Genomic DNA, 26,512 nt, shown 5'->3' with positions numbered 1-26,512 from the left:
AACTTGATTAATATTGAAGACGGTGGTCAATGATTGGAGTATGGATGGAAATTATGCAACATACATAAAGAAAATAACAGACAAATGGCATCGTTATATTCGGGGGCAAGTACACAATCATTGAAAATAGTAAACTGCACAGTGCTGAGACTGGTAATATTTAATGGCAGTGTAATGTACAATGCAAAAGCATCTTTGCTTAATAAAATATCAGTATAAAACAGGAATATGGAGCCTGTAGCACATAATCATTCTCAGTCTCAGTGCTGCAGGCGGAAATGCAAAGGAAGTTTAGGAATTAAAACCACCTAAAGATGGTGTACTGGTGTTCACTAAGGGGGTAAACTGAGACTCTTCCAGTAAAGAAGAACTGAAATACTCTTGGGAGAATGAGTAAATTGCACAAATAGTAGTTTTAGATGGATTGCTGATGTAGATGCCAAGAAAATAAGACAAACAACATTAAAACCAGTCCTACAGTAGCGATTACTACAATACTTAACTGGCTGTTTCAAATGCCAGTAACTGATCTGTAGGTGCTTTGTATAGCTAATGAAGATGTCTGTTTAAAGATATCAAAGCGGCACAATACAGAATATTAACCACAAATAAATAATAATACTACAGTCTCTACAGTCTGGTCAAAAACTTCAGACTCCTGTTACATGGCACCAGCAGAATATACAGTTGAATAATTATTAGCCCCTCTGAATTATTAGCCCCACTGTTTATTTTTTCCCCAATTTCTGTTCAATGGAAAGATTTTTTCAAAACATTTCTAAACATAATTGTTTTAATAACTCATTTCTAATAACTGATTTATTTTATCTTTGCCATGATGACAGTACAAAATATTTTACTAGATATTTTGCAAGACACTTCTATACACCTCGATAACTCTCGATATACACTACTATACATTTTGAAAGCTTAAACTGTATCAACTTAAAGCCTAAAAACATTCACATCAAACTCTCGGTCTGAAAGAGTGATTTACTACTTGGCTTCGACATCCACAGACAGCATGAGACAAGTTTAATTGCTTGTAAGGGTTGTTGTCTTTCCAATGCCTGGAAGTCTAAAAACAGCATTACCACTGACCAGCGGGCAAAAATAAAATGAGATTGGGGTTTTTTTCCAAATCAAAACACAACAGAATTGGCACAACCCATGCCAGTCTACCGCCATCTCCACCTCCACACCATCCATCTGCATGCGTGCGTGCGTGCATGTGTGTGCGTGTGTGTGTGTGTGTGTGTGTGTGTGTTTGAAATGCAGCTCATGGGTCAACAAAAAAGCTCCAGTCGAAAATGTAATCCAATCCACTACTAAGCCAAATTACTGCTTTGTGAAATAACATCACACTCCATTTTTGAGGCTTTTCTGGCTACTTTATTGATTGCAAAAGAGAAAAGATGTCAGGGAAATTAATTACTGTTTCTTCGGGCTCGCATAAAACAGAAATCATCTTAGGATAAAGAGAAAATGGATATCTGAACAGCACAGCTCAGTAATCACAGTGATCATCTTCTTTAAACTAATTATTAAGAGTAAAGAAGATGAAAGACTATCTTATGTTGAAAAGCAGATGCAACCCATTTGATGGATTTGATCCTGCATCTCCCATGAGCTGAATGCGCTTTCAGTGTCTTGTCAATTAATTTACTGAAACCTAATACTTTACAAATGCATTTTAATTAATACTTTCATTTAGTAAGCACACGTTGAACTGAACAAAAGTGAAAGATATGTATAATGAGTAAGAGATTAATAAAGATTAGTCATTTGAGAAAAAGACTAAATAAATGCTTCTTTTGACCATTATTTTGGTCAAAAATCCAGAAAAATAATGCATTTTCCCCAACAAATTACATTTATATATATCCACTGAGAATTACAGATGAGGAATACAACAAATGATTCCTCAAAAAGGAAAGGTGAATAATCATTTGAAGTACTAGTAATACAAGGTTTCACCGTTTAATGATACGAGCATTTTTAAAGCTGATTTTATTAAGCACACAACAACGTTTATTGTTAAATCTATTACTACTTTGTTTATCTATCTATCTATCTATCCATCCATCCATCCATCCATCCATTTATCCATCCATCCATCCATCCATCTATAGTAAATATCTATCTGATCATCCATCCATCCAGCCATCCATTCATCCATACATCTACATTATTTATCCATCCATCTTCTTATTTTGAATATTAATGTAATATTTTAAGTGCATTAACATCGATCAAGATTTAAAGGTACATCTATCCCTGCATGAAAAAGAGTATGGATTTAGTGTAAGAAATGCATTTTAAAATAGATGCATATATATATATATATTGCTTCACATTCACCTTTTTTACAATGTGGCCCATTTAACATGCAGTTTCTGAGAGTGACTTTTAATGTAGCTCAACACTGTTTTACATCATCACCTACACTTCACTTCCGTCAATCTTCCACTTAGTCTAAAAGCATCTATATAAACTCCCTGTGTGCTTCCAGGAGTTTCTCATGGACTCCTTCTGTCTGCTTGTCATTTCTGCAGTGATTATGAGTGACGACAGCGGCCGGTTGCTGTCACCTCCTGATGGGGAGTACTTTTGAATAAATCTAGCTTTGTGACTTCCATTGATTTTCCCTCAAATTTGGCACCATTTCTCTCCTTCACTCTTTCAAACATGTATACGCTCTGTACAGCGGCAGAAAAGAGCACAGTGGAGTAATAACCCATGAAAGCTCCACATTGTGAGAGACACTACAACTAGCAGTGTGGACTGAATTACACACATCTCACCCTGGGCAGCTCACGACTAGCCTTTCATGACCGGAAAATGTGTTTTCCTTTTCATTTCTTCCAGTATGAATCATTTTTGTCCCATTTTTCTTCAACATTTTTGTTTTGTGATGGAAATGAGAGGATAGCCAAATAAAAAAATGTATTATTGAATAACAAAATTCATTCATTCATTTTCCTTCGGCTGAGTCCCTTTACTCATCAGGGATTGCTATAGTGGAATGGACCGTCAACTTATCCAGCATATGTTTTACACAGCGGATGCCCTTCCAGCTGCAACCCAGTACTGGAAAACACCCATACACACTAATTCACACACCTACACTACAGCCAATTTACTTTATTCATCACCTATAGCGCTTGTCTTTGCACTGTGATTTGAGGTCACACACATCTATACACTGCCTGACAAGTCCTGTCATCGATCCCAGTTGTAAGAGCAACAAATAATAACTTGACTTTGATTTGATCATTTGGAAAAGTGGCAGAAGGTAGATTTTTCAAATGAATCATCTGTTGAACTGCATCCCAATCATCACAAATACTGCAGAAGACCAATTGGAACCCGCATGGACCCAAGATTCTCATAGAAATGTCAAGTTTGATGAAGGAAAAATCATGGTTTGGGGTTACATTCAGTATGGGGGCATGTGATAGATCTGCAGAGTGGATCAACGCAACTGCCTGAGGCATCAGGACCTCATTACATTACAAACTGGAATAGAGGGCAAATTCTTCAACAGGATAGCGCTCCTTCTCATACTTCAGCCTCCACATCAAAGTTCCTGAAAGCAAAGAAGGTCAAGGTGCTCCAGGATTGGCCAGCCCAGTCACCAGACATGAACATTATTGAACATGTCTGGAGTAAGATGGAGGAGGCATTCAAGATGAATCCAAATAATCTTGATGAACTCTGGGAGTCCTGCAAGAACGCTTTCTTTGCCATTCCAGATGACTTTATTAATAAGTTATTTGAGTCATTGCAGAGATGTATGGATGCAGTCTTCCAACCTCATGGGAGTCATACACAATATTCATTCTTTTTCCACTGCACCATTATGTTAAGTTACAATAATGTTAAGTACATTATTTCTGTTAAGTGACAAGACTTTTGTCTCAGCAAAGTCAGACCTTACTGTCCTAATTAAATAATTAAAAATCAAGGCATGATCATATTTTATTTGGGCAAAATAAGTGTTCCACTTCTGATACCAAATGATCAACTAGTAGTCAAGTTATTATTTGTAGTTCGTAAAACTTGAATAGGTAACAAGATTTTAGTCAGGTAGTGTACCGGTACAATTGTCCTTTGGGGAGTGTATTACAGAAAGATCCTAATTTTAAAATCTTATCCTACCTGTTTGGTTACTACATTTAGGACAAAAGCTATTACAAAACAGCATTTCTTAAGTGTGTTATCTTAACTACAGATAGGAAGGTGGTATTACAGTAAAATCCTAGAGTAACATGACACAAAAATCATAACTTTAGGGCAACCCAACAGCTATGCAAACCATTCAAACGGAAATGCAAAATACCTGAAAATAAAGAATGAGGACCCTGAAGGTTTGTTACGCTTCAATGACAAAAGACTAAACACACACAAAAAATGTAATTACAGAATGCGCCCAACATGATATTACAGTTAGCACAGGAACTGCAACAAGCATTACAGACACAAACTGAGAGTGTCAATGAGAATTACCGGTTATGGTGCAAGTGACTAACACCTTACTTTTTTTGCAAGAGGGGATTTTCAAAGTGAAGTACTGTAAAAATACCATAAACTGGTTTGAGTAAAACTTGTCAGTTCTGTTTATCCATTTCTATTCTGTTTATCGCACAGTGTTGGTTGCACAGAGCTGAGAGTAGATTGTCGAACGTGATGACGCAATTAAAGGTTTCCTAACTAGAGAAGAGATATGATTTGTAAGATATGACAGTGTTTCCTCTAGGATTTTTTCAGCTGTGGCAGCAGGCCTTTTTTACACAGATCTACCAACTACCTATGGCGTCATTTCAATAAAAAATGTCATGAGCGCAGTATTAGAAGTCGAGATCACATTCATGTAATACACAATAAATGTGCTATATAAATACACATTACATTACATTAATACGAGCATGTGAATCTCTTTGCTTGCGCGTAGATTTTCTTTGTTCGTGCACAAAACTTCTTGCACGCTCCCTCAAATATACGCTGCTGAAGTGCGATTTAGTGTGTTTATGTAGTGAAAATGTCTCCAACATTTATTAGATTTGCTAGGAATATTAATGAATGTCTCTAATAGACCAACAGAGCGGCATTGCGTCCTGAAGTTAAGTGAAACGGCTATAAACTCCAGCAAGATACAGTCATTATATGCAGAGCCATAGACCTTTATAAAGTATAATTATGGAACATAACTGTTCATAACTGAAAGCTATGTCGTGTGTGCTGGCCTCACGCATCACGCACCTGTCAGTTAATCAGTCAGTCAGCACGTAACCTTCAAGGGTTAAACAAATAGCGCACAGCACCACTACGGTTACAGAAAAGTTTGCGCTGTTATTAATTCACTCACCTTTTAATACGTTTTAGTGTGATTATAACCCACTATTAAAAAAAACGACTGAATGTTTTAAATGAGAAGCTGTAATGTAGCCGTGGCGGGATGAATTTTGGTGTGGCGCCCCGCCATGGAGGAATGAATATAGCGGAAACCATGTATGATGAGAATCCCAAATCAAGACCTGCTACTGTAATATGAATTTGTGAAAAATCCTAATTTAGTCACGTTAAGACATATTAAAGGTGTAGTAGGCGATCGTCTTCAGAAACATTTTTTTTGTTGTACTGGTTGGAAGTCTCTTCACATTTCAATAGTTATGGTTAAAGTAAATGATCTAAATGTATTTAAATGTATTTTTATATTCTGGGTAAGGCATACAACTAAAAAATGTTCATCCAATTAAATATTGCCAGGCCAATAATTCCCATAATACTGACAAGTAGCCCAAACTGTCTGTCAACAACTGCGCATCTCTGTTCACGCACCGTGGTCACATAGACATAAGTATGAAAACAAATGCTGAATCGAAACAAATCCTAACTCAATATTGGAGTTACTTTTGCATGCTGGAGGAAGGATGACACCATGGCTGAAGTATTTCTGTTAGACAGAAAATGTTTTGTTTTAAAACTATTTTAGTCACGCAAAGCTTATGTTGATTGTGTTATTTTATGAATGGGTTATTTGCACAGAAGTGTTGTTCAGCCACTGAAATCTTCTGGTGAAAGATTGATGTGACTATTTTCAGTTTCATAATAAGGGACCTTTTATAGCATCAATAATGTAGATTTTTATTTAGTCTAACCACAAAACATCAGTAAACAGCGCTATTTCGCCTAGCCTGCTTTACTGAGCCAAAGAGTATAGAATCACCAAGAGGCGACACTTCAGCTTAAATGCGTTTTTTAAATAAATAAATAAAAAACAAAGCAGTTGCTTGCCATCGCAACAGCAATAAGATCATATTGATAGCGATCGCTTTCACTCCAAAATGGCGGAATCCAGGGCCGTAGTTGGGCGCTGCTGTTGCAATGGAACATTCTATTGAGTGTCGCATCTTGGTGATTCTAAGCTCTTTGACTGAGCTGAAGTTGGTTTTATATTCACATTGGTTCATTTTTGAACAATGACAACCTGTGATGCTCTCCCTATATTGTTTACCACGCTACTTCGAACATTCGGTCTGAAATAGCATGCAAGTATGGCTTAGTAATAAGTGTAATTCATGCACCCCGAAGGAATTTTGCTTACTAACTACACAACTGAAAATGAGCTAGATATAATACAGTCATTCAGAGTTGTAGTACTGTAAAGTTTTCTAACTAGCGAATGACATGATCTAGTGGGTCTCTGTCATCTTTAAGATGTGCGTTCATGATATAAGTAGGGCGTGGCTTTGGACGGCAGGGGAGGGACTGTGTTTCAAACATATTATGCTAACCGGTTAGCATTTAAGCAGATCACCTACTGCACCTTTAAGATAAGAAACTTTCTGTACCACTCACCCTGGAGTATATAATGTGCTTAGAGATTTTAGATATCCTTATTTATTGTATAATGTTATTGTATAAATAAACTGCTTCGATTTTAGTGAACTAAGTCTGTAGTAGATTTGGCCGACTAAAATCATATAAAATTTAGTGAAGGAAAATATAATTCAGAAGAATAAATTGACAAAAAAATGGCATTTAAAGGGAAATTGAGGGGGAAAAAAGAAAAATCTGTCATCATTTTCCACGCGAACACAGGGAGAACATGCAAACTCCACACAGAAATGCTGACCCAGTCGGGACTCAAACCAGCGACCTTCTTGCTGTAAGGTGACAGTGCTAACCACTGAGCCACTGTGTCACCCTCAGTTCCAACATTCACTGGAATATCTTCTTTTGTGTTCAACAGAAGAAAGAAATATGGAATTTATCTCATTTTTGGGTTGAACAATCCCTTTCAAGTAAAAAAAGGAGAGAAAGATCGAACACGGGTTTCTTCATAGATCACACACCTCTCACTCGTTTGCACACATTTTTCCTCTGCTGTGTTGTGTTTTGTCTCATTTTTCCTCATGCCACTTCTCCCACTGTCCTCTCAGCAAAGAATCCCCGCTGACGCTGAAAGCACCACAGCAAGACTCTTTTAGACTTTCATGTCCTCTGAATAATTCACAAATATTCTCTGAATAAATCACTCTTTTCGAGGTCAGGAGTTTATGTTTTGCATTCTTCACTATTTTAGTCCGCTTCGCTATTTGTTTAAACTGCCTTGTTAGAGTGTTTAACATGAATTGACTGTATATACAGGAATGCATGTTAGATAGCATTAAGCCTTTGCAAAACTGTAATCAGCTGAAGACTGGCAGATTAAAAGGATTTCAGAGACGCAGCATGCTTGCACACTCACAGAGGGACTGAGAAATCTAATTGTGCTTGATTATTCCTTTTATTTTGCTCCTGCTAAATCACATGATCATTTGCTTTTATTGTAGAGAATATATGCTAGATGTGGCCACAGCTGAATTTGCATTGAATGCAAATATGAACCTGGTTCAAGCCTCGGCTGGGTCAGTTGGCATTTCTGCGTGGAGTTTGCATGTTCTCCCCGTGTTCCTGTGGGTTTCCTCCAGATGCTCTGGTTTCCCCCACAGTCAAAAGACTTGCGCTATAGGTGAACTGAATAAACAAAATTGGCAGTAGTTTACATGTGTGAGTTGCAATTGGAAAGGAATCCGCAGTGTAAAACAAAAGCTGGATAAGTTGGCAGTTCATTCCGCTGTGGTGACCCCTGATGAATAAAGGAACTAAGCCGAAGGAAAATGAATTATTATATTATATTATATTATATTATATTATATTATATTATATTATATTATATTATATTATATTATATTATATTATATCATATACATGCCTACTTCGGAACATTTTGTTATTTGGAAAGCCTATTGTTTGACAACAATATCAAATTAAATAGATTAGTAAACATGCCATTATTCCATATCCAGACATTTTTTAATGTACTTTTTTTCTATAAATATGACTGTAGTGTATTTATTTGCAAAAACTGATAACTGAAACGGTAATAATTAATTGTAGTAAACATAAATAATTTTTAGATATCATGTTATCATGTTATTATGTAGAGTACAACTGTAAAACAAAACATGATTTATGGATATTCCCAAAATTGGAGCATTTAATAGTTTTCATAAATCATGTTTTAACATCGAGTATTGAAGACTTCGATTGCAAAATACTAACAAAATACATATTTATTTGCTGGAGTTTGTTTAACTTGCTGTGTTGTGTGATCGTGCTACCCACTGCACCACCGTGACGCCCTGTTTATTCATGGTCAATTACAGTTGAAGTCAGAATTATTAGCCCCCCTTTTATTTTTTATTTTTAACTTTTTTTCCCAAATGATGTTTAACAGAGTAAGGAAATTTTCATAGTATGTCCGATAATATTTTTTCTTCTGAGGAAAGTCTTGATTGTTTTATTTTGGCTAGAATAAAAGCAGTTTTTAATTTTTAAAACCCCATTTTAAGTTGAAAATTATAAGCCCCTTCAATCTATATATTTTTTCAATAGTCTACAAAACAAACCATTATTATACAATAACTTGCCTACTAATTTAAAATGAGCTGAAACAACACAATTCTTGAGTTTTTTTCGGGGGCAACTTAATTGTTTTATGTTTAATCCACTTAAATTTGTAAAAGAAAGTAATAATAATAAGTTAACATAATTCCTACATGTTGGTCCAACACAAATCGATTGTGTGGAACCCAGCATTTTTACAGTGTAATATAAGGTTTTTACACTATTAAAAACCGTTTATGTTCATGCAAAGTCCCCATAAAACATGAAAACCCATAATATGTGTGAGTTTGCTGGTTTTGATGGTTTACAAGGACAGTTTTTGGTATAATGACTTGGGTATGACAAAGTTGTACTCCATAATGGTGGTTTAAGAGGACATGCCTGATGTCCTTATCATTCAAAATGCTTCAAAATCATACTTATGGTCATGTGACATTCAAATATTGAACAGGTTTCATATGAGGGTGGAGTTTAGGGTAGGGGTGTCCAAAATCGGTCCTGGAGGGCCGGTGTCCTGCATAGTTTAGTTCCAAACCCAATCAGACACACCTGGGCTAGTTAATCAAGCTCTTACTAGGCTTTCTAGATACGTACTGACAGGTGTATTGAGGCAAGTTGGAGCAAAACTATGCAGGACACCGGCCCTCCAGGACCAAGTCTGAACACCCCTGGTTTAGGGGTGTAGGGCCATATAATAAACATTTATCACTATAAAATACATTACACCTATGGAGAGTCCCTGTAAGCCACCAATATCATGTGTGTGTGTGCTTGAGTATGTGCGTGAGTGTACTGACCCAGTCCTTTAGGTGCGATGCCGCTGGTGTTGTTTGGGTTCACAGCCCAGTAATAGTACTTGAGTATGTGCATGATCTGCAAGACGGTGCCAACTCTCCGGATGGTGCTGTAGATGGTTGTTGTGCCAATGAACTCAGAAGAGAGATACGTGTACAGTGAAAGCTGCACCTGAACAACACACACACACACACACAAATACACGTTTACAAATATCAGAGCTTGAGGAAAGAATTCAAATGTCTGACGATAAACTTTCCATCATATTTCCGTTGTTTCAAAACTGCATCCCAAGATCCCTCATTAAAATTCTGCTGTATTGTTGAGAGCGACACCTCCGGCACAGTTTAGCAGCAGATTTGATTTTTTTCTAGGTGAAGCTGAATGTCTGAAGGTGCTGTGGTGCATTTGGGAGCAGTAGGTCGGGCCTGAATAGTGACTGAGCTGCAGGAAAACCTTGGAGGATAAAAAGCGCTGATGAAGGTACATAACTCATCCAATTAAAGGCCACTCATGCAGGCAGAGCGACTCTCGGCGAGGCCAGCAGGGGATGATGGGAAGAAACAGAGGGAGGATAAAGAAAGAAAAAAAAAAACATGATGCAAGTCCATGAACTCTTCTGGCCTGAGGAGAGAACACTGCTGCTTCTGTTCACTTCATTATACTCAACTCACCCGTTCTGCGTCTCTCCATCCTTGTTTTTTTTTTCACACTCTCGCTTTACTTTTCATGCCTCCTCCTGTTTTCTCTTGTACACCTTCCTCCTTCCATCTTCCGCCTTGGATCCTTCTTGCCTACCTTCTATCATATTTCTTTCTAATTATTGATACTTTTTTTTTTTTTTACTAGATTCTTTCTTTAGTCTTTCTTTGTATCAGCTATCCACTTTTTCTTTCTGTCCTTTCTTTTCTTTCTTTCTTTTTCTTTCTTTCTTTCTTTCTTTCTTTCTTTTTACAGTATTGTACCACCCTTTCTTACTGATTTTTATTTTCTTTTTTCACCGGTTTCCTTGCAATTATTTATTCTTCACTTTTCCTCCAGCACTTCTTACAATTCCTTTTTTATTCTTTCATTTTTTTGTTAGATTTTAATTCTTTGGTTTCATGTTTTTTCTTTTATTTCATTCTGTCATTTTTCTTGGTGCTGTTTCACATTTTCATTCGCCCTTTCATACTGTTTTTTAAAAGGCTTCCTTTTATTTTTTTGTTCTTCAGTTTTCCTTCACTTTTTTAGCCTTTCTTTTATCTGTTGAATTTTTTAATAATTATTTCTTAAAATGTCCTTTGGTCATTCTCAAATGTATTTATTATTTTGTCTGTTATTCTTTCTTATTCTTCCTTCCTTCTTTTCTTTCTTTTATAATTTCCTCTTCCTTCAGCACTACTTACCAGCCCTTTTCCCTTCTTTCATTTATTAGTTCATCTTTGCACTTTCTTGCATGCTTTCTTCTTTTTCTTTACTTTTATTTTATTCACTTTTTTGTCTTTTCCTTTGTCGATTCTGTCTGTCATCTGTCATTTTTCTTTACTTTTATGCTACTTTTCCACCTTTTTCTTTTGTCTTTATCTTATTTTACGGCTTTCCATCCTTTTTCACCATCATTCCTTATTTTCCCTTTAATTTTATTGCTTTCTTAATTTATCCAGCTATCCACCTTTTTTCTACCACCCTTTATTTGTTTTTCATTTTTATTGATAGATGGATGGCAGAAAAAAAATAAGGAAGGAAAAAAAGACAATTGAGATGAAAGTGAAAGAAAGAATAGAAAAAATATTTTTCCCCTTCTCCATTATTCATCTATCCATTTTCTTTCTGCTTGCTTCCTCCTTCTCTCCTCTCCTCTCATTTTCTTTTTTTTTCTTTTTTCATCCTTCTTTCTTTCCTTGCTAATTCCCTCTTCAAAAAGAAAGAGCGAGCGAACTCCCACTATCTCTCTCCTTTTGGATCCATGGCAGGCTTCCAGTGACCAAAGGTCTTTGTTTTGATCCTGTATGTGTTTTCGTATCTCCTTTATTTATTCATGACGGTCGGCAGCAGTGCAGAAACTAAAGTGAGCAAGACATATTAGCAGCACAGCATCTGGCTGCTTTCCGAAATGCCTCATCTTCTCCTTCATAGGTCAGAACAAAGTCCAATTTCTTTTTGAAATCTTGAACTTCACTCTAAATATACCAAGCATTTGGGACGACATTGCAAGAGAAAATGGACTGTACATTTTTTATTCAGAAAAATATCACTTTCTGTCAAGGCTGTGGCATTCTGGCAGCTTCTTAACATGGAGGATAAGCTGGCAAGCTGTGAAGATGTTAAAATAAATGTAATAATAATAATAATAATAATAATTCCTTAAAATTATATATGGCTTTTCTGTACACTCAATAGGCTTTACACATTTTTGGGGAATCTCCTCATCCATCACCAGTGTGCAGCAGTATCCACCTGGATGACGCGACGGCAACCATATTGCGCCAGACTGCACACCACACACCAGCTGATTAGTGGAGAGGAGACAGAGTGATAAAGCTAATTATGATATGGGGATGGTTAAGAGGCCATGATAGACAGAGGCCAGTAGGCAAATTTGGCCAGGATGCCAGGGTTAAACCCCTACTTTTTTTGAAAAACTTCCTGGGATTTTAAATGACCACAGAGAGTCAGGACCTCAGTTTAACGTCTCATCCAAAAGATGACGCTCACTGAGCAATACAGAGTCCCCTTCACTACACTGGGGCATTAGGACCCACACAGACCACAGGTTGAGCACCCCTGCTGGTCTTAATAACACCCCCATGTCAAAGTAATTCTGATGAAAAATGTAAAAAATAATTAATTAGTGAACAGTTTATATGACAAGATTTTCGCTAAGGGAAAAAAGAGCTTTTTAGATGCCTTGAGTCATATTAAGTGAGATACAGAAATTACATCAGTGTCAAAAGGTGTAACAGTACATTAAATATTTTGGGTTTGGATCTTTTGGATTAGCATTCACCTGTCCAAAATGTCCAATTGTTCCTTATAACCACTGTAAATGAGGAACTAGCTTTATATATCTTATATTTAACAAATCGATACGGACTCTAAAATTCCAAGTCCAAAATTTTAACCCGCTTTAATCTATTACGTAGCTTTGAATCTAAAGACACAGGTACAGACCCTTTAGTAAACCCCATTTTAATAAATACTACTAATAATGGTAACACTTTATAATAATAATAAATAAACAATCATGTTAGTTAAAATTAGATAATGAAAATACAGATGTTCATTGTTAGTTCATGTTAACTCATAGTGCAATAACTATTGTTAACAAGCATGAATTTGAATGTTAATAATGCATTAGTAAATGTTGAACTAAGATTATTCATAATTATTCATAATTAGTTTTATGTTAGTAAATACATTAACTAGCATTAACTAATGAAATCTTATTGTAAAGTATGACCATAATAAAAATAATAATAATAAACAACAAAGCCATTTCATGTCCCAATACTGTAATTTTCCCAATACTGAACTTTATTATTTGAAGAGTTCAGATGCAAAAACCTCCAAGTGCCATCTGAAATTTCCATTTCTCTCAGCCTCGTTTGTTCAAGTTGAGATATTCCACTTTAAACTCCAGGAAAAGGACTTATTCTTTGCCATAAAAGTGATATTACTGAACATACACCCAGGAGCCTGATTAAAAATGCTAAATTTAGAGAAAAATTTTAGATGGCATTTAGAGGTTTTTGGATCTAAACTCTTCATTTACAGTATATACCAATACACTTAACCTATTTTTATAACCCATTTCACTTTGATTTCAAGTAAAAAATAAACTGAATGAAAAAATGGTTAAATAGTTAAAAAAAGAGAAGATGAATCAAAACATTAATACAAAATGTATAGTTCCAGTGTGCACAATTGAGAGCAAAAGCATTTCTGCAAATCTTCTCCTGAGCCCATCTGACCAGGTCACGGTGGTCTACATGACACTTCTGCCTATCACTGAGTAATAACATACTCCTAATTGCTGTCATGTTTCATCGAGATCTAGCCGAGTATCTTCTGGAAAAGACATGACCTTTGCTCACCTTTGCGGGTATGTGGATCCAAATAGCCGCGTTGAACAGGATATGGTCACAGAGTTGTTTGAGGAGAGGTGCGCCATGGGTAAGGCCATCCAGGTATTTGGCGAAAGACAAAAATTGGTCCAAAACAGCCCTGGTGACGTGCACCCTTGATGACTGAGAAACAATTGAGATTTTTGTTAGGTTTTAAAAGCCACCATGAAATCCAATCTTTTTTTGGTCATACAACCTTCATTGAATTTAATCAAAATAACTTTTCTACACTATTGCAACCTATATAGGAATATGATATATAGAAATATATGCAAATTAAACATATGACATACAAGTTTATATTTAGATTTTACATACAGTCAAGCTCAAAACTATTCATACCACCGGCAAATTCCGACTGCCACTTTTTCTTCAAAGGTAAACAAAAGCTGAGAAATGTTTTTATATTATTTATCTTTTGGGAGGGCATGTGTCTTTCTGGTAAAAAAAAAATAATAATGATAAAAAGTTTCTGGTTTAATAAAAGTAACTTTAAGTCAGAATTTGCCGGGGGTAGGAATCACCTTGGGCTAGACTGTATATATATATATATTGTTCTGAAATATATGTATATATAAATCTTTAATATATCTGCAACATATATACATATATTTCAGAACAATGCAAAAACTTACTCTTTCATATATATTTTTTCAACCATTACAATTACAAATATGCACAAATATGTTTAAGGTGTTAGGTATAATTTTATATAACCATATATGAACACATACGTGGATATAACATTATACTGTGGCTAATATATTTGAACTTATGTCCCGTATGAAAACTCTGACAGCGCATCAAAACTGAGTTTATCGAAAGCAAAGCAGAAAGTAAACCGAACTAATACTTTTTTGAAGACGATGTTTCTTTTTTTCCATTTGGTTGATTGTTTGTATTTTTTGTGTTTTTTTATTTGTTAATGTATAATTGTAATTGTTTTTGGAAAAGTTCTGTGCGTTTTTTGACACAAAACTAATTCCATACATATTTACAGATTTTTTTTGGTGCAGAAATCTGTTCTTGAAGCTTCGTATGATTACAGTTGAACTACTAATGTCACATGGCACGCTTTGGCAATATTTTTGGTTCCTTTTCTAGACTTTGAATGTCTTGTGACCATTGCTGTCTTTTGACCCTGCTGAAAAATCCAGTTTAAACCAGCCTAGGCTGGTTGGCTGGCTTTAGCTGGTTGACCAGCCTTGTTTTAGAGGGGTTTTGGCCATTTCCAGGCTTGTTTCCAGCCATTTCCAGCCTGGTCTCAGCTGGTCAGGCTGGAAAATGACCAGCTAAATCCAGCTAAAACCAACTTGACCAGCCTGGTTTAAGCTGGACATAGCTAGTTTTGGCTGGGCTACCAGCCTGGCTAGGCTGGTCAAGCTGGTTTTAGCTGGTCATTTTCCAGCCTGACCAGCTAAGACCAGGCTGGAAATGGCCAAAACCCCTCTAAAACCATCTAAAACCAGCCAACCAGCCTAGGCTGGTTTAAGCTGTTTTTTTCAGTAGGGGAGGATGAGAGAGCACTCGGTTTTCATCTAAAATATCTTAATTCGTGTTTGGAAAATGAACAAAAGTATCATGGGAATAATAAAAAATGAGGGTGAGTAGTTAATAACAGAATGGGTGAACTAATCGTTTACAATATTAATAGAGCCTGAATTACAGGTGGTTAACCATAACAAAGAGTTGTTGTTTTTTAAAATGTTGGAAAAACATCGTCTCCACAAGATGAACACAGCTACAATCAACTGAAGCCTTGTCTTTTTTATGTGACACTGACTTTGTAATATCTGGTAATATGGGACTGATCTGTTATACACCTGAAACAAAACAATTCTTGAGATTTTTGGTGGGACAACTTAATTGTTTTACGTTCAATCTGCTTAAATTAGTCAAAACTATTAAGTTAACTTAATTCCTTCATGTTGCCCAAAAACAAAAATTGATTGTGTGAAACCCATTATTTTTATAGTGTACTACATTCTAAAATAAATCACTTTAAGGGGAAAAGATCTTTGTAACATTGCAGACATTATACACGCACAAAATAAATAAATCACACACTACAGCAAAGTGAAAATATTATAAGGAATTATGCAGCCTCTTCAAACTTTAAGACACTATTTGACTTTGTAGCTACAAGGACTTTAACTTTGTGGAGGCTTTGGTGTGTTATTAGTCTCAGCTGGCACCTGAGGTCCAGACGGGCGTAGTGTGAGACAGGAGTGAGAATAAACGGGAGACAAACAGATGGCTGGCTACGTGTGAATGGGGCGTCAGGCGCTGAGATCATTCAGGTTATGTCTACCTCAGATTTACACCTGCCCCTGCTAAATGACAAAGTAAGTCTTTTGCTCAAGTGCCAACTTTAGACAGAGCCAAGGGTAGACTGAGACTATGAATAAATAAAAAATACACTAAAAATGACACAGGGTTCATTTGTGTGTCATAGTCAGAAACCCATAGACAAGAGGAATATAATAGGGTAGTTCACCGTGAAAATGCTGAAGTGTGCATTTGTCATTCATCAACCATAATGCGCTGTCTCTCCTCCATCTTAGCTAGTGAATTGTGCTCACAGTCCTTTTTTCAGCTTGTGCTTACAAAAGCTAGAGTCAATCGAGGTGATGACTATTCTTTCCAAAAGTACAAATTTTAATATTCTTATTATCATTTAAAAAAGGAGCAAAATCTACTCGATTGCATGTTAAATTCTTTAAAATTTAGCAATTTATTCTGTTTAATGTTCAGAAAAAAAACTATTCAGATGTAATGTGCAACTTTAACACGTTAATGCACTGTAAAATTGATTTGAATTGGGACAACATGAAGGAATTAAGTTAACTTATTAGTTTTTACAAACTAAAGTGGATTTAACATAACAAGTAAGTTGTCTAAAAAAACTTGTTTCAGTGTATTTAAGTAGTTTGATCAAACAACAAACATAATTTTTTTGAGTGTATTTTGATTTCCCTATGGAGTGTAAACAATGTGCTCCTTCAAATGCTATTCGATTTATTTAAGTGTTCCAACATAATAGCAATAACCTGACTGAAGCTCTTAGCTGTGGAACATTTTGTCTTTTGAAACAGTAGTTTGGGAAAACATAACTTGTGATAACTGTTATTTTTGTGATGACTTTGCCGCTGCTAACAGCACTAAAATTGCACACTTCAGCCTTAACCAGTCTCAATTGTAAGTTGGAAAATGACAGCACCTTTTCCAAGAGGTACCCAATCACCAGGAAACCTTTCCCACCAAGCATTTGCTCTTGCATTGCCACCGAGCTCTTGAGTAGCTCCATCAGGAAGGCCAGGAGAGTTGAACTGCACAGAAAAGATAAAATACATTTACACAGCTTTACAGGGTAACTGCTGCTTAAGATTCAAGATGAAAGACTTGACCAAATGTAACCAGCATGCACATCTTGATCACTTGATATTTTCGCATGATCATCTGATATTAGATATTTTATTGCATATCTGCACCAACCAACATTGAATATGTATTAGATTACCATCGTCTAATATTCACATAATGCAAATATTTTAAAATAAATAAATAAGAGGAATACATGTTTGTTCATACAGAATTTGACTCTGGTGCTGATTGGGTTTAGTCAATTTACTTATGTCTCATGTTTTGGACAGTGGGAGGAAACCGGAGGACCCGGAGAAAACCCACGCGAGCATGAACTCCACACAGAAATGCCAACTGGCCGGGTAGGACACGAACCGGAGGCATTCTTGCTGTGAGGCAACAGTGCTAGCCAATGGGCTGCCATGCTGCCCTATAGAGGAAAAAGAGGAGGTGATGGGGTTGAGGGGGGGATTCTTCATGACGAAGATGACTAAAGGTTGGATGTAATGGTTATTTATACTGAGTTAGGAATCGTCTGATTGGTGGTTCATACATTAGCTTGACTCAGGGCCAGCCGTGTCAATCATAAGCACGTGATCCTCTCAAAATTTGTTTATAAATACACTTCACTTTTTGCATATCTGCACCAACCAACATTGAATATGTATTAGATTACCATCGTCTAACATTCACATAATGCAAATATTTGAAAATTAATAAATAAGAGGAATACATGTTTGTTCATACAGTACATTATGTTGTATACTGTAAAATAAGTAGTGTTGCCTTAATTGCATTAAATTAGTTTTTCTAGTCATCTAAACTTACATCAAACTAATTAAAAATGTTGAATTTAACTGATTATAACTTAAGAAAAATACCTTATATCTGATTAATTATTTAAATAGGTTAAAGCAAGACAAAAACATCTGTTGTCAAGACTTTGTCATGTTATTTCTTTACAGCGTATGAACACACATTAGTATTAAATAAACTATATACAATTTTATTCAAATAATGTAATAATTCTAATCTTTATAAAACAAAACGATTTTACAAATTGATTAGCAATTTAAATACAATACCTAAAACAATCAAGTAACAACAGAAACTATTTGTAAAAATATATATAATTAAGAATGCATGCATAGATTTAGGCTTTTATAACGGAATCAAGCTAAATCCTGTTTACTGCAAAAATGCTTTTCTTACTTAGAATTTTTGTCTTGTTCCTAATCCAAACATCTAAAAAATATCTAAAAGCATTTTACAGATCAGGAAAAGTATAACTTTGTTTTCAGAAATTATATGTTAAATTAGGTTTTTAATTTATTTTAAAGCAAAAACAAGATTATTTTGCTTACTCCATTGGCAGATTATTTATCTATTTTTAAAGGGATGGTCCACTACGATATCATATTTTAAACTTTAGTTGATGTGTTATGTAGCTGTGTGAACATAAACAACATCTCTGAATGTAATATGCTCAAAGTTCAATGCAAAGGGAGACATTGGCTTTTACAGAGTTAGCTTAGCAAAGCCTACAGTGAACAAAGTTTGGGGACTACAAAAAAATACATCCTGATTAATGAGATCATAAACCCGAAGGGGCGTGGCCACTGAGGCACTGTAATGTTATAGCAGAGAAAGCTAAAATGCAGGCACTGCAGAGTTTCTCTATGCGGCCTCTTTCCCTGCTTTCTACATCTCAAATAATGATTTCGCAAAAGATATGTGAACGTTTCATGTTACTTACACATGCTTATAACCCGAATATTTGTGAAAGACACTTGTCAGGTTTTATTTTAGAGAGCAGGCGTGTGGTTTAGCTGTGTGCTCTTCATTTTCTGTTGGATTCAGGCTTAAACTGATACAGCTAACAGCTACTCTGACTGACAGTATTTACACAGCCGAGGCAAAGCGCGTGTTAGTAGAGACGTGATACATCCTGGTGATGTGGAGCTGATCCCCGAATCAAAGCACATTATGTTAGCTGACCAATCAGAGCCGATTGAGGGCGGTATTACAGTCATTTTTATGTTAGCTGAGTAGCTGTATATAATCAAAGTATATGAAAAAAATTATGTGATTTTCTACAAATGAGGCATGAGCACAGATTGCTTTGCATCTTATAAACACAACCAAGCCATAAAAATACACCGTGGACCACCCCTTTAAGGAAAAGCTCAATTTCTTAATAATTAAAGATAATTTTGAAAATTACCTTCCATGCAGTGTGAAACACGGCTCTAAGTGAATGAAAACATCCAGCTGAGGTTTAAATCTGAAAGTACGCTTTGTTTAAAAATATAGATTTTTTCAATTAAAGATTCGACTCTGAGTCGGATCTTTTGCCTGTTCGTACCAACGTCAACACGAAAGAATACCAAATATGAAGTGCTGGATCCAGTAAAACGTGAATGTGTCTTTCCCTTTAAACTAGCAGAGAGCGGGTGTGTGAGACTGATTCAATTCAATTTAATTCATCTTTATTTCAGTAGCGCTTTTACATTGTAGATTGTGTCAAAGCAGCTTAACATAAAAGATTATAGTAAACTGAAACAGTATAAGTCCAGTTTTCAGAGTTTAAGTTCAGTTTAGTTCAGTTCAGTGTAGTTTAATTTTCACTGCTGAGAGTCCAAACACTTAAGAGCAAATACATCGATGCACAGTTCAACAAGTCCTGAACCATGCAAGCCAGTGGCGACAGTGGCGAGGAACAAACTTCACCAATTGACGAAAGTGAAGGGAAAAAAAACCTTGAGAGAAACCAGGCTCTGTTTGGCACGACCATTTCTGCTATGGCCAAACGTCTTGTGCAGAGCTGCAGTAAAGGCGCATCATGACTGATCATGACTGAGAATGAGTGAATGATCTGGTGATTAATGCAAGAATTCTCCCCTGCAACAGGGGATTCGTCGGCCGCTTGTTAAAGGAAGGATCAGAAAAGACTACTGATGTTTGGAACTTTGTCAGAGTTTGACAGGAACTTTATCTTTACACAGTTCATGGATCAGTTCCTTCCTCAATTTTACAAGTGTAAGTAAGTGCGATTAAAATGGGTGTCTCCTTGTTTTCTCTAGCTTACGAGGCTTGTACTGTATCTAGTTAACTCTTTATATTCACTTTTCGCGTCTAAAGCCACGTTGAAAACACAGCACGTGCAGCTTTCTTTACCGATTTAAATGTGTTTGTGAGCTTGCGATCCTCTGTCGCTTGTCGTTACTATGGCCACCGTCAGCTGTTTCTACGCACGTACGGCAATCAAGTTTCAAAATAGTTCAGCTTTTGCCATTTGTGTGGATTAATACTGAATGTGTGTCACTGCTTTTACTTATGGTTAATAACAGTGCATTATGTTGGTGTTTAACTGCATTGCTTCAATGCACTCCTGCATTGGGCTCATCCATACACTCGGCACTCTGACTACTTCAACAATATTGATAAGCCATGGTGGGTGTTTCTCTCTGTCTTGCTCTGAACGCAGTTGACGATTTGCAACAGACTGGCTCATTGGACCAATCAGCGCAGATTAGCATCGCACTAAGGAGGAGTTTGAGAAATAATGAATCGCTGAACGAATCATATGGGAGTCGTTGGGATAATTAGATAAAAATAAATACATATTATAAGACAATAAAAGTGTTTTTTGACCTTGCATGCATATCAGCCTGTTGTTGGAGACTCCCAAAACCAAAATATGACCTTTTATAATGCGTAATAGGGGCTCTTAAATTTTTTTAATTAGCTTCATTCTGATTAATTTTCTGAAAACAAGACTACATTTTGCTTGTCTAGAAATTGCTTCATTGAATTGACATTTTTTAGACTAGAAACAAAAAGACAAAAATTCTAAGCAAGAAAAGCTTTTTCTTTGCAGTGAGGCCATTATGCATTTGACATTACGTACCACACTGTGGTTTCCACCTGGCTTTCATTGTGCTGATGGAAATCCAGCTGTGCAAAGAGAGGAAACAACACCTGGATGCCACCAATGGAGTGAATGGCACTATGAATGGAGTGCGTAACGATGGCCTTCACATCCTACGCAGAAACGGAAGGTTAAATCAAATTGATTAAAAAGTACTGGTGGTTAGTGTTCAGTAATTAAGACTTAAAAGTACTGACTCGCATAATCACCGTGCAAATGTATTCCTCAATATAATCAACATTGAATGGCAAACATTGACATTATCTCACAACCTTAACTAAACAATGCAGCATCTGATTAACATTTAGTGACATTACCAACCATTATGTGGTTTATTTAGGATTATAAGGTAGAATGCAATGGTAAAGAGTTAAGCAGACATTTACCTGTAGCATTAGCGCATGAGGCGAATGCACAAATATAGACGGGTTTTCTCTTGGTGAAGACTCCAGGCAGAGCTGAGCATCTGTGGCTTTAGCGTTGTAGGTAAAGGAGATGCTGTTTGCTAACTTCCCATCATACAGTACTTGCTTATGGTGGTCAGCCAGATGGATATCACTCTCCGATTTAAATTTAAAAGTGCTCTAGGAAGATTAAAAAAAGATTAAGAGATGGGTTAAAAAGAGAAAAACACTGCAATACATCCATAAACAGATGAATAAAAATGAAATATGAATATAAAGTGTTAGACGATTAATTTCAGAACGCAGATGAGACTGTGGGTAGCAAACGTTCTCTGAACTCGCCAGGATGTTGGCCTGCCTTTTTTTAGGATGATGCTAGCACGCCAACCTGATTTCAGCAAACAGGACATGTTCCTGAATTAACATCTATGTTGATCCTGGAACAACATTCCAATCAAATACGTTTACCATTTATGTTAAGTTTAGGTATACAGTTATCCAGTTATCCAACTATTATTCCCCTCAGATTTGGGGAATTATTTACAGTTATATTTGGATTTAGATGTAGGGTATAGGTATGGATTACAATTTCGAATAAAATCTATGTTCCAGGATCAACATAGACGTTAATCCAGGATTGCATCATACAGTACTTGGCAAAATCATGACGTGCATGTTAGCATGATTTAAAATGTCACAAGAATGAACTTCAGAAAAGGAAAATCAGGGATTTTATAAGTGTTCAAACAACAGTGAGATTCTGCATTAGCAACAGAGCAACTTTCTTTAGTGTTGGTAAAATACTAGCAACATGCTTCATACATCACAATGTTAACAGGCATGTTGCAAGCATGTTCTAGAACAGGGGTGCCCAAACTCCGTCCTGAAGGGCCGCTGTCCTGCACAAATGTTTCTAGAAAGCCTAGTAAGAGCTTGATTAGCTAGCCCAAGTGTGTCTAATTGGGGTTGGAACTAAGTTTTGCAGGACATCGGTCCTCCAGAACCGAGTTTGAGCACTACTGTACTAGAACAATGTTAGCATGTTTTAGGAAGTTGTCAACATGTTCCTTGTTTGAAGAAGTAGTAAAACAGCAACAACAATAGACACCATCACAAAAGCTGTGTAATGGAAATTATATTGTTTTAATGGAAGATGTATTGGTACTATGGTCTCTATTGTTATTATTATGTCCCAATGTTATATATGTTATATAACATGTCCCAAATGTGTTATATGTTATATATGTCCCAAAACACACTAGAATCTATTAAAAAGTATTCAGGGTAGAGTATATGCAGGAATCCTAAAGGTAATGTCAATACCTTTTTAAGACTTTTTAAAGACCTTCTCAGAATATTTTAAGACCTCATCGCCACTTCAAGTTCTAGTCAGTATCAAACCTTTACCTTGAGTTGTAGTTAAATAAATCAATGGAGCACAACCATGCAACAGAACTCAGATAAGCTCGGTAACAACAAAGCTTGAAAGTATAAATTAAACCAAAGGCAAGATTTATTAAAATATCTGACACATTTACCTTTACTATCCAAAAAACGAATATGTACATCGAGCTGCTTCTCCTTTGTTGACTGATTGAGAGACTCATTGAAAATTAATACAAACGAGCCAGCTTTGTTGAGGGTGTCAACGAGCTGCTGCTTAAAGTAGGGTGCCAATCCAAATCTCATGATGTTACCAGTTTTATCATGTGGAGAGCGTCACATCACCTTCCCGCGTTTGTCGCAAATTATGTGAAATCACCCGGACGGAGGAGCTTGGCTGGACATGCACCGACCCGAACCACTCGCGTGGATTGAGCACGCTGTAGTTAATATTAGAAGGAAAATAAATATATTTATGCTTATTTGGAGTCAAACACTTTGGACACTGCTTGAACAAAATTTAAGACCTCATAAAAATGCAATTAAGACTTTTTTAAACCTTTTAAGGGCCTTCATTTTCTCATAATTGATTTATTAACTTTTAATAGTTTAAGACCCCGCGGACACCCTAGTACTGGTTTTAATTGTCAAAATTTTATGGTTTGTAATAGTTCAAAGGGATTTGTAGTGGATATCGTTAGAATCTTATTTGATTGCTTCTATTGTTTTGTTTTTACATCAAAGTTTCTAATATGTTCTATTAGCATCGAGTATAGCTTGAATATGGACTAATTTTCTCTATGTGAACACATCAGGCAGAGTAGAGCAGCTAGGGTTTAGTGTCTTTAAAGAAGATGCTGTTTGCTAACTTCACATCATACAATACTTGCTTAAGGTGGTCAACCAGATGGATATCACTCTCTGATTTAAATTTAAAAGTGCTCTAGGAAGGTAAAAAGAGAATGTTACACTTTTTTTAAAGGACATCACCTTTTATAAGCTGTTTGGACAGAACTGTGTGTAGGTATAGTGTGTCCACTCATATTGGGGTGATATAAAGACAGTAAGTCTTTTTTTTTATATAATGTCCTGATGTTAAAATAGGATCCAAATCCCTCTTATTTTGAGGCCGTGACATAGGAGTGCGGTTTCCCTGCCCACCGATTTGATTGACATTCGCATATTGTCATGTCTACATAGTAAAGCGTATAATCAAATCAACAAGACAGGACGTGCGCAAAGCAATTAAAAGATCTGTTCAGCTCTCTGTGATCATCATCAAATGTGATCAAGAATGAGTTTTACAAGTCTAAAACATTTTTAATTCAGTGCTTGTTTGTAATGAATTTCAGTGATTTACTTCAGCTTTTACTTTATCACCACAGCCGCAAGTCAGTACAATTATAAAAGAAGATGCTTTAATTCCGGCTTGTGGATGTTTAATCTGGTTTATTTTGTACATTAACATAATAGATCTCCATACAGCAGTGGATATTAACATGTGTCCTGTCACATTTGCGTGCAAAAACAGGGCAAAGTTAAACGCGCGTGCTTTGTGTGTGTCTGTGTGTACGTAAACTTTGTGTGAGATCTGCTTCCTTCATGTCTGTCACTGTGCTGTTTATCTGATGCAGCCGAGGGCGGAGATTGAGGCCCACTCTGACAGGCAGGTATAAACGGTTGGCAGCGAGAACTAGCATTAAAGGCACAGGCCACAAAAACAGCTACAAGATGCTCAGAGCTGATAATTACAAACTTCTAAAGCTATAATAAATAATATGATGGGTGATTTGAGTTGAAACTTTACAGACACATTCTGGAGACACAAGACTTATCTTAAATCAGGAAAATGGGGTAAAATAGGTGCCCTTTTATACAGCATTACATATGTTCTATTTGCTTTCTTTAGTAAGAATAATAAACCATGCATAATTGCATGCATTCATTCATTTATTAATCCGGGGTCGCCACAGTGGAATGAACTGCCAACTTATCCAGCACGTTTTTACACAGCGAATGCCCTTCCAGCCGCAAACCATCTCTGGGAAACATCCACACACACTCATTCCCACTTGTACACTACGGGCAGTTTAGCCTACCCAATTTACCTGTACCACATGTCTTTGGGGGAAATTGGAGCACCCGGAGGAAACCCACGCGAACGCAGGGAGAACATGCAAACTCCACACAGAAACGCCAACTGACCCAGCCGAAGCTCGAACCAGCGACCTTCTTGCTGTGAGGCGACAGCACTACCTACTGCGCCACTGCGTCATCTAGTAATTGCATACAACAAACCCTAAATCTAACCCTTGTTCTAACCCTATACATATAGTGCCTATAGAAAATCATTCCCTGTTAAAATACATACATTTGCTCACATTACACCCTGCTTTCAAAAGATCTTCAGAATAAAGTTGTAGAAAGGCTAAGGAGAAGGCTACAAAAACATTTCAAAGGCAGGAAAAGTCATTTGGAACGTGACTTGATTTTAGGCTGTATAACGAATAAAGTAATTATTTCAAAAGGGTATGATGATTTTCTATATGCATACTAGATTAACTTAATTATTACTTAGTATAGAGCTAAAATGAACCATAAAAAAAGTTAATCTGTCTGGTCTAATGAAAAGTGCACAGCAAAGTGACAAAGTGTGAGAACTGACTAATAAGCGAATGTGCACAAAACCCATGAAAATACGTCAATGTGAAATTAACACGTCTTCAAATACCACGTCTATGTAAATCTTATTATTCCGTGCACTTATTAAAGGATTTACTATTCCTAGCATGAAAAGAGGAAGATTCTTTTTATGCAGTGATTAAATCTTATCCAAAGTCAGGCGAGCGCGATGAATAATAAACGTGCTTGGTGACATGAAATAATCATGAAGATGAAGTAGGGGCGATGTGGGAATCCCCCGGCTGAATTATCATTCATGAGGTTGTTTCGTGCGCTGTCAAATCAAAGGCCTGCAGCCCAACACCTGCACCACATCCCAGGTGATGATGTCATCCAGATGTGACCTGCGCCAAACTCTGTTCACTGTGCTGTGAGCAGATAATGATACCAAGGCATTTAAAAAAAATTTTAAATCTTCTTTTTATCAGCAAAGATATGCTTGACGGCATTTGCATGAATAAATTGTGTATAGTTTTTCATGTGATTAGATAACATATAAATGCCTCTATAGTTATCAGCAATAACATTACAGGCATAATCAGTGACAGAAAACTAAAAATTTGCCCGCTTTAGCATGTTGTTAGCACGCTTTAACATTATGCTAGAGTGTTTTAGCACATCAGAAAAGGAAACTTACACAACTTACACAACATAGCACAGTGTATTGTAGCAACAAAACAAAGCCTTCCATGTTCTAGCTGAATGTTAGCATGTTTAAGGAAGTTGTAAACGTGTTTCAGCATATTGATTGATTGTTCCAATCTAAAATGCTATTAGCATGTTTTAGGAAGCTGCTAGCAGGCTGCTAGCGTGCTTTAGGGTGTTGAAAACATGTTTCAACACATCATTCGCACATTCTAACAAGTTGCTAGAATGTTTTAATAGAATGTTTT

General features: G+C 36.3%; 1 protein-coding gene and 1 long non-coding RNA gene across 2 annotated transcripts in view; both read right to left on the bottom strand.

Annotated features, from left to right (window-relative positions):
* Positions 1 to 17,117: 17,117 nt before the first annotated feature.
* Positions 17,118 to 21,637, bottom strand: LOC130241419 (uncharacterized). Its single transcript, XR_008838873.1, has 3 exons — positions 21,537 to 21,637; positions 21,130 to 21,263; positions 17,118 to 17,185 (listed from the first exon to the last, which is right to left on the bottom strand). It is a non-coding gene; the product is annotated as an uncharacterized LOC130241419 (long non-coding RNA).
* Positions 21,638 to 23,766: 2,129 nt separating this feature from the next.
* The window catches only part of LOC130242096 (neurobeachin-like), a 66,286-nt gene continuing 63,540 nt past the window's right edge, over positions 23,767 to 26,512 (bottom strand). The window contains exon 9 of the mRNA XM_056474109.1: positions 23,767 to 23,880. Coding sequence (XP_056330084.1) covers positions 23,767 to 23,880 — 114 coding nt within the window. The remainder of the gene's footprint in view (positions 23,881 to 26,512) is intronic.

Source organism: Danio aesculapii, chromosome 15 (genome assembly GCF_903798145.1).
Source record: "Danio aesculapii chromosome 15, fDanAes4.1, whole genome shotgun sequence".
Classification (NCBI taxonomy): Eukaryota; Metazoa; Chordata; class Actinopteri; order Cypriniformes; family Danionidae; genus Danio; species Danio aesculapii.
The sequence above is the reverse complement of the archived record's forward strand: the minus strand, read 5'-3'. Positions and strand labels throughout refer to the sequence as shown.